Source organism: Oryx dammah, unplaced genomic scaffold, assembly GCF_014754425.2.
Source record: "Oryx dammah isolate SB20612 unplaced genomic scaffold, SCBI_Odam_1.1 HiC_scaffold_26, whole genome shotgun sequence".
NCBI classification, from domain to species: Eukaryota; Metazoa; Chordata; class Mammalia; order Artiodactyla; family Bovidae; genus Oryx; species Oryx dammah.
The window spans coordinates 50,974,810-50,984,455 of record NW_024070210.1 but is presented as its reverse complement, the minus strand read 5'-3'; the positions used below and the strand labels follow the sequence as shown (position 1 = coordinate 50,984,455).

Genomic DNA, 9,646 nt, shown 5'->3' with positions numbered 1-9,646 from the left:
CTACCAGGGAAGTCCCCTCAGGCTTCTTCTTGCCCATCTATTTCCCATCCATCTGACCTCCCTCGCATCCGGGCTTAGAGCTGGCCTTGCCCTGGGCAGTCTGACTTCTTGCTTTGCCACCCCAGAGATGTGTAACGACCACCAAAACTTTCAGTGTTTGTGGCAACATTATCAAGGTGAATGCTGAGGACAGGCAGCTTTGCTCTGGAGGGCAGCACATTCATTTTAGTGCTGAATGGAATGCTTGTTTCCCTCTCTCTGACTCCGGGCACCTCAAAGAGCTCAGCTGCAGTGTAATTGATGCCCCATTTCTTTCCTTGTGCTTTCTTACAAGTAAAGCACAAACAGGCTTTTGCCTGAAAGGCAAGATGCCAGTGTTATCTTTCCTGAGTGGGCTCATAAATACAGATTCTTTGGAGGAGAGGTGAGTATAATCAGTGAACCAGCCAGCATTTTGCATGTGCAATGAACAGATGTGGCTGCATTATTCAGTTTCCCTATTTGACTTCCCTCCTAAGATGTTCTTCAGAAAATGTGATGTCGATGAACACATCTTCCTGAGTGAAAAGTAATCCATGCCAAGAAGAGTCTCAAATGTTCCTGTGAGCCATTTGTCATGTTGGTTGCTTATTGATTTCTCTGCCCCAAATGTTATGACGTCCTGTGTCACTTTAAGTTTTCCTACAGAAGATGAAATAATTTCCAATTATATTTTGTGTGAAACTAATTAGTATTAGAAAGTATGCTAGAGTAGAAAAATGGTTTTAACTCTGCCCTTTTTTTTTTCTTTGTATTACGAAATGTGACATTCATACTGATAGTGCATGAAAAAATTCACTAAAGAACGGTGAAATGAACACCTCTGCAACCACTATCCGGAGAGACACGTGCAGCGTTGCTGGCACCCGGAACTCTAAGGTGCACTTCCTCTTTCCAGATTACTACAATCTCATTCTTGGGCCAGGGGTGTTATTGATTTCACTTAGTACTTTACCACCTATCTTTTATCTTTTTTTTTTTTTTAATAAAACTGGTTTTATTTTTAAACTTAATTTAATTAGAAAAACTCATTTTTAAAGTTTTGGCTGAGCTGGGTCTTTGTTGCTGTGCATGGGCTTTCTCTAGTTGCAGCAAGTGGTGGCTGCTTTCTCTAGTTGCGGTGCTCGGGCTTCTCATGGCTTCCCTTGTTGCACAGCTTAGGCTCTAGGGTGTGTGGGCTCAGTAATTTCAGCCCATGGGCTTAGCTGTCCTGCGGCATTTGGGATCTTACTGGACACAGGATCAAATCCCTGTCTCCTGCATTGGCAGGTGGATTCTTAACCACCGAGTCCTTTACCACCTATTTTATCTATCATTAATGGTACACTTTAGCTCTCCTTGTAACATACTACATATATATTTGTGTGTTTGTGTAAATGCATAAGCCCACAGTGCTTCCTTAAATTCTGCTGCCTTGATGCTTCTCTGTCTCCCTCTAGACTCAGGCTTATCTTGTTATGTGTGTAGCTTTGGGTCATCTTTTTTGCTGCTGTTTAACAACCATTAGTAAGAATATACCACAGTTCATTGCATTGCATGGGTGAATATGTGGACTGTTTTGGGTTGTGATGTTTTCAAGGCTGATAGGAGTACCCTTTGACTTGTGCATAGATTCTACAGGGTATATAGCAAAGAATATATTTTGTGCATAGATTCTACAGGGTATATAGCAAAGAATATATTTTAAAAGTGTTTAAAATTTTTTAAATTTAATTATTATATTTTTGACTGTGCTGGATCTTCGTTGCTGTGAGCGGGCTTTCTCTAGTTGTAGTGACCAGGATTCTCATTCTGGTGGCTTCTCTTATTGTGGAGCCTGGGCTTTAGGGTGTGTGGGCTTTAGTAGCTGTGGTTTGTGGGCTCTAGAGCATAGACTCAGTAGTTGTAATGCATGGACTTAGTTGCTCCAAGGCAACGTGGGGTCTTCCCAGAGCAGGGAAGGCATTGGCAGGTGGATTCTTAACCACTGGACCACCAAGGAAGTCCCAAAAAGTGATATTTAAAATTTTCTCTGGCTAGTCAATGATAAAACATGCTAATCTAACGCAAAGGTTATCTTATTGTAGATCTTAGTATTTCTGACATAATGGAAAACACTGTTCATTTTAGTATCTAATATTTCTAGACACACACAATAGCTAAAAGGGCAGTCAGATGCTTTTGCAGTCAAGAGTAGCATTCGGGACACAATATACAGCCTTGACCCTGCTGTCCTTCCTCCCCCACATCCTTTAGTTCTGTGGGTCTTTCCAAGGAAAATAAAAGTGAATCATGCAATTGATTTCATCAGAGGCAGACATCTCTTCAGGACTTTTGTCTGCGGGAGTCCTGTTCTGGGGAAGAGCATGTGAATGATGAGCTGTGTAGAGCTGGGGCTATGCCAAGGTCAGGTGAGGCTTTGACATGCATAGTGAGATTCTCCTCTCTGAATTACGTGAAACACAGATCCAAGTAATTGCCAGATCTAATATTTCCTTTGCATGCTCTGTGGTGGAATTTGCTGGTCAAAGCATCATTATTTCATTTATTGGGCAGTTTAGATTTGATATCTAAGTCTTTGAGATAGTCCAAGTTTTCCATTAGCTTTTGTAGCAAGCATTAGTGAAAGAGGAAAATGGTACTTAAATAGTAATTTAATCATTACAGTGACCAACTGCCCAGCTTTTATGGTTATCATTAGTAGTTTTAGGAGAATTCTACTACTCTTGGTTTGGTTCAGTGAAATAATTGTATGATTTGTTTGATGGAAACTCTTAGTTTAAGTAGAATTTTTTTTCTTTGGGTGAGCTGAATGGTCTTGAAGTGTATGTGCTTTGGGACACACAGCTGTGATTAACTGGAATTTCACTTTATGGAAGTGCTAGTTATATTGTAAAGAAGTACCTTTCCAGCATGCTTCAAAAAACTGGTCAGAACAAACTAGCAAGGAAATATGGAAAATTTGACTTAATTGTAAAAGACATTTTAAATTAGAAGAGTGGATCTCAGATGGCTCTTAAATTTGTACTTATTTGCATATATTACCAATTAGTCAGAAAATTGGGAAATTTCTGGTCACACTAATATTTGAATATAGTTACATAACAGTTTTGAAAATCTCATTTTATAATAGTGAAATGAGCTCTCTTTTAAATCTAAACCCTGTTAAAGCTTTATGCAAGATTCTTTATGTAACTTTGGTTTCCAAATAAAGTAACCATTCCAGGTAAGGTATAAAATCATTTATTCTTCACACTGGGTCTTCATTAAAGCTCATCTGATCTTTCGTTTCAGTGTTTCAGAGTTTGCTTCACATCTCACAAAGGTTTTCTCCCGGGCTGGGTGAAGTAATAGATCATTCATGTTTTCTGAGCAAAATGTCATTCTGCATAGGAAACATCAAACACAGCACTGAGTTTTGGATGGAGCTTATTGAAATGTTTTGTCCTTTGTTAAATACTCAATTCATGTAACATAAGATTTATGCTATTTTTTTTAAAGAAAAAAAAATAACTAGGTCTTTATGACTGCAAATATTTTTATAACTTCAGAGAAAAACAAAACCCAAATCAGTTAAAGCAATCTGTGTAAGGCTTCCAGGAGCTCTTCATGGTGTGATATTTCACTTCTGTAAAGAACTCAAAGTCCTGGGGCAGTCCTGCTTTGTTCTGCCTTATACAGCTCATCAAAGATTTGAGAGTAACAATTGTTTCTTTCACTACATGACCCTGTCTCCAAGGCAAACATTCGCACTTTTCTTCAACTGTTCCTCACAGGCAGGCTTCGCTCCCAGCCTTCCTTCTTTGGACACACTCCAGTTGGTCAATAGCCTTCTTAAAGGTACCTGGGCATGAGGCCACTGTCACCAGCATCTGCCTGGCTCAGCACTATAAGCCTGCCCTTCCCTCTTATTTGATCTTTCAGCCACAAAGGACATCACCATGGGTTCTGGGTCTCTCTTGGAGACCAACAGCTGATGACTTTGACCATTGGTTTGGCCTGAGATGCTATTTTGTGTTACTGACTTCAACTGAATCTATTTGGGGAAAAAAAAATAGCAATAGTCACAGAGAATTGTAGTTTATAGCTTCTTTTAAAAAAAATTATATCTAAGGTCAAGTATTTACTAAATCAAACTTCTAAAATTAAAAAGTATTGTAATTATGGATGCATTTGAAAAATTCAAATAGTGAAGAAATATATGTTCAGTTCAGTTCAGTCGCTCAGTCGTGTCCGACTCTTTGTGACCCCATGAATCGCAGCACGCCAGGCCTCCCTGTCCATCACCAACTCCCGGAGTCCACCCAAACTCATGTCCATTGAGTCGGTGATGCCATCCAGCCATCTCATCCTCGGTCGTCCCCTCCTCCTCCTGCCCCCAATCCCTCCCAGCATCAGAGTCTTTTCCAATGAGTCAACTCTTCATGTGAGGTGGGCAAAGTACTGGAATTTCAGCTTTAGTATCAGTCCTTCCAAAGAACACCCAAGACTGATCTCCAATATATAAAGTTGAGTATTAAAGGTCTTCTCCATCACCTTTCACTAATATGACTCCTCTCCCTGTTTTCATGGTTTGGTTTCTCTTTCCAGACCTCTTTGTATGCATTTACACTTGTACGGATGTTCATATACAAACATAAAATTTGTTGTATGAATTTTTCTGAAAAAATTTCCTCGTTATCAAATAACATACTTGGAAACCTGTTTGTGTAAACATATATACATCTATTTCATTCTCGGATGGACCTAAAGATCATACTAAGTGAAGTAAGTCAAACGGAGAACGACAAATACCATATGATATCACTTATTTGTGGAATCTAAAAAATTATACAAATGAACTTGTTTACTAAACAGAAATAGACTCACAGACATAGAAAACAAACTTATGCTTACCAAAGGGAGAAGTGAAAGGGAAGAATAATTTGGGAGTTCGGAATTAACAGATACACACTATTCCACATAAAGTAGATGAACATCAAGGACCTTAGCACAAAGAACTATATTCATCTTGTAATAACCTATAATGAAAAAGAATCTGGATAGGTGAATCACTTTGCTGTACACCTGAAATACTATAAATCGACTATATTTTTTAAAAAAATCTACTTGATTCTTTCTCACCTGCTACATAACATTCCAGTGTATGGATGTACCACAATGCATTTAGCCATTTTCCTTTTAAAGGAGATTGGGATTTTCCCCAATGGGTTAGTATTTACAAATAGTACTGCAACAATCATTTTAGTGCATAGATATCCTTAGTGGATATGTTGAATATTTCTCCAGGGTAGACACCTAGCATAAAATTCTGGGTCAAGATTCTGCATATGTTAAATTTTGATAATATTAGAGACCAAGGGCTTTATCTACTCTGTTTACTACTGTATATCCTGTGCCCACAGCAGTGTCTAGCATAAGATATATGTTCACTAAATGTTAGTTGTTGAATGAAATTCCCCTACAGAAGCTCTGTAATTTATACTTCCACAAATAGTATATGAGAATGCCCATTTCGCCACACCTTTACCAACTCTGGATGTTATCTGTGTTTTAACTCCTGCAAAGCTAATGGGTGACCAGGGATAATTTCATTGATTTTTGGTCTGCGTTTATATGATTACTGAGGCAATCAAATATCTTCTCATTTTGTTTAGCCAATCGCTTTTCATGTCTTGCTATAGCACCAATCTTCTCTGCTCTCAGTCTTCACCCTACAACAGTCCTCTCACCCCTGACTTTGTGCTTTAGGGGAAGAAAGTCACCTCTCATTCAACTCCTTCCACAGAGGTAAAGAGCAAGTCACTTAACCTTTTTTTTTTCCTCTTATTGTTAGCAAAGAGATTAAGAGTGTGAGGTTTAATGTTTGCATCCCAGCTCTGGGATTTTAGTTTGTAAAAGGTACTCAGAAATTGGGAGTTGTTATTAGCTGCATGAGGTACATATTATAATTCCCATTCATTCCTAAAGAACTGAGTCTCAGAGAGGAACAGTTATTGTCTGAGCCTACATAGGTGGAAGCAGTGAAATCAAAATTTGACTTTAGGTCCAGCTGATGCAGAGGTCATTGGATTCTGTCTGCGTATTGCTCTTCTCACTGCCTGTCTCTCTGGGAATACCTCTTGGCCTCCCTGAAGCCTGCTGCAACATTGACCCACAGAACCAACCTGAACCATTGTCTTTCTTAGACTTCTAGACCCTGCAGTACTAGATTCTCACTATTCAGAGTGTGATCCATGGACCAGCAGCAGCAGCAGCGCCTGGGAGCTTGTTAGAGATGTAGACTCTCAGGCCCCATCTCTACCTACTGAAGCAGAGCCTACAGTTTAACATGATTTCCAGATGATTCACATGTACATTCAAGTTTGAGAAACCCTGGGATGGAGCAGATCATTAGTAAAATTAACGCATCTTGTTTTCCTAATTAGGTCCTGGAGTTTCTTAATGCCCAAAGCCACAACTCTGATATTTTTTTGGCATCCTTCCCAATGCCGTTGGGTACTCCAAAGACCCATAGGAAGCACTGAGTTAAAAACTTAAAAAACTATAGGTCCCAGATCCCTTCCTTCCTTTTCATGAGGTACCTCTTACAGCCCCGAGGAAAGCTGTGATGTGCATATATATTCATTTCCATCTCTGTAACACTGCTAGATTAAAGAAAGTCAGATCAATGGGACCATGACTAATGGAGGCGGAGCTGTTAGAAACTGCAGAGGCAACGAATGGGCAATGGATCAGATGAACTAAGTCAGACCCGGGCTCAGACAATTATTAGCAATGTCCCCAAGCTGTGTTACTCCTGTGAGCCTCAGGCTCCTAAGCTGCACAGCAATACTCCCTGTTTCAGAGGGTCACTGGGAAGCTTCCGTGAGGTCCCTAGTTCAAGCCCATGGTGCAGCAAGGGCTCTGTAACACTGCTCTCATTCCTCCCTTCTTTCCTTCTGCAGAGCTGTGTGGGTAAGCACCAGGGGAGAAGGCAGCCCTGTGTTTTATACTATCGTTCAGGTCAAGGCACCTAGAACTGTCATGGCGAGCAGCCTCTAAAACTGAGGATTTACTCTCTAGCTGAGAGAATCCAGGGAGGGTTGATGCTCAGAAGCTGAGCTGCTCTAAAGGGCCAACAAGTCATGCAAGAATAGCTAAGCGCTGAAGAGGAGAGAAGCAGTTTAATTTTCTCAAATTGATCATGTGGAGAAATCTGTTGGCTGACTGCAGAGTATGCTTTTAGTAATTGCCAGGATTTTGTATCCCAGGGAGATAAAATCTCGGAGTGCAGTTGTGTGAGGGACTCAGGGGGCATAAATCTGCCACAGGCGGCTGCTAGCAGTGACACCCCAGGAGTAAGGGAGGAGAGCAGTTCAGAGGTGAGGGGCGTGCTGCTCTTCAGCTCCGCTGGCGGCACTCCAGAGAGAAAGCAGGCTGCTCGACAGAGGGCCGTAGGAAAGGAGAGACACATTTCCTGAATAGAGTGGGGAGGAGACAGGAGAGGGTCTGCAGAACTGCAGAACCACAGAAAAGCATGGCAGCCCTGAGAAAATATACCAAGCATCCCTTTGCTCTGCTGAGAGGACCAAGGGAGCAGCTGGACATCCTTTCTTGCCTTAACTCCCTGCCCTCAACCCACCCCTGCGTGTCCCAGGGCCCGTGGGCCAAGGGAGACATTCAGTCACACAGAACCGCACCTCCTGAGGGTAACCCGCTGGTCTTATTTCCTAGGGCTCTTATTACCAAATGTGTGGTCCTCCATAGACCACAGCCAGTCAGAAGCTCTTCAGGTGGGTCTGGGAATTCTGCATGTTTCATAAGCTTCCCAGTGATCCCTTGGCATTCTAAGATTTGAAAGGTGCCACTTCAGTGTGAGATTTTGAGATTGTGATCTGCTAAAAGCATTTCTCTGGGTAAACAACAAAGAAGAAATGTCACTTTTGGGTCCTTGCTGTTCAAAATGTGGTCCTTGGGCCAGCACGTGGTGAAATCTGAAAAGCACTGGGCCAGTGAGTGGTTCTCAGACTCTGGAGGCAGGTAGCTGTTAACTGGGTGGGGGGGCGAGAGGCAAAGGAAAGAGGCTAGATGGGAATCAGAGACCTGGGTGTAAATCTTGGTCCTTCCACCTGTGGCTTTGGGAACTCAGGGTGGTCATTGCACCTTTCTGAGCATCTGTATGCCATCGTTGGAACATAACAATGCCCACTTCATAAGATAAATGGAAGTATTAAATTGTGAAAGTGCTGACGTAGGTAGGTGCTCAACAGATGTTACGAGGAGGTTGAAATATCACTCACCTTTGCTGTGTTTCTCCCACTTTGACTCGGATGCTCTTCAGAGCAAGGCCTGAGTGAAGGGACTCTCTTCTCCAGGGGATGATGGTTTGGACTGTATTCCAGACATTGGACCACACCATGCTGTTTTCCCACTTGAACTTGATCATGATCAGTTCCCCAATATCCACATCCAATGTTATTAGAAAGGAATAGGTTTCATTACTAGTAATTCCTTTGCTCCTTGAAGATACAAAGGAAACCAGACATAGTTGATTTGTAACGGCAAAGTGATGCTTAGGGACTTTCAGGATGTGTTAGATTTGCCTGAATGACTTGTGATGGTCTTTTCTTCTGCATTTCCCAAAGTGGTGGTGGACAGACTATTAATAGAGATAGCAATAGATGTGCCAGGATAAAAAGGGGTTTTCCAGAGCAGTAATACTGGGAAAACCATCTTATTTTCTGTGATAGCATGTTTAAAAGGTTGCAAGTGTTCTGCAGGGATGAATCTAGCTAACTTCGTTTAGCTCGGGCTTCCTAATCTCTAGCTTAATACATCAGGAGAACTGCCTCCAAAAAAGGCAGGTGTCTCTGGGCAATACAGCTCTCTGTAGGTTTGATCAACACATGAGCACCACACTACTGTCTTTTCTCCAGATCAGTGCTTTTCTTCCTCCCCAACATAAATAGAAACTTCCATTAAAACAACAAGTATGGCAGTAATAGAAAACCACATATAAAAGGGATGTACCAGTTTGGAGCAAAATTTAAATGCAGATCCTTAGGTTTCATTATCAGCTTTACTCACTAATCTCCAAGACATTAAAATGTCCCAATATTGACAGAGCAGTCAGGCACTCTTTCCACTACTTAGAACAATCCCTGCTCCCCCAAGGAGAGATTTGGGATGGTGCAGAGTTAACACTGGATTTAGGGTGAGACAGGTGGCTGGAGAATTCCCTGGCTCAGCTCATCTTAGCTCTTCCTGCAGGATGTTGCAAAGCACCGTTTAGGAATCCACCCACCCCACTAGGCTGGTAGCACCCTAAGGATAGGGTCCTCTCTACCTCTAGTGCAGAGCACTGACGCATCCTTGCTGAGTGACTGAATCAGTGGGATGATTTTCGGGAGCCTGAGAACTGTCCCTGGACCAGGTGAAGGCTGGTGTCACTTCCCAAGAAGAGCCCATGCTGAGGGTGGAGATGCTGAAATAAAGCGGCCGGTGAAGCTGGCCAGCCTGTGCAGGAGGCGTGAGGCCACTGCCTGTGTTGTGAGCAGGTGTGTAGCAGGGCGAAGGACAGGTGGGGAGGGCTGGCAGTGCAGGCTGACTGAACGGAGAATTCGTGCCAAGTTGAATGAGACCAGTT

The 9,646-nt window shown here is 42.1% G+C and overlaps 1 protein-coding gene across 1 annotated transcript in view; it reads right to left on the bottom strand.

Annotated features, from left to right (window-relative positions):
* Positions 1 to 3,245: 3,245 nt before the first annotated feature.
* LIPC (lipase C, hepatic type) overlaps positions 3,246 to 9,646 on the bottom strand; it is a 29,329-nt gene continuing 22,928 nt past the window's right edge. The window contains exons 8-9 of the mRNA XM_040227608.1: positions 8,301 to 8,519; positions 3,246 to 3,403 (exon numbers count right to left, since the gene is read on the bottom strand). Of these exons, the coding sequence (XP_040083542.1) occupies positions 3,292 to 3,403; positions 8,301 to 8,519 (331 nt within the window). The 3' untranslated portion in view covers positions 3,246 to 3,291. The remainder of the gene's footprint in view (positions 3,404 to 8,300; positions 8,520 to 9,646) is intronic.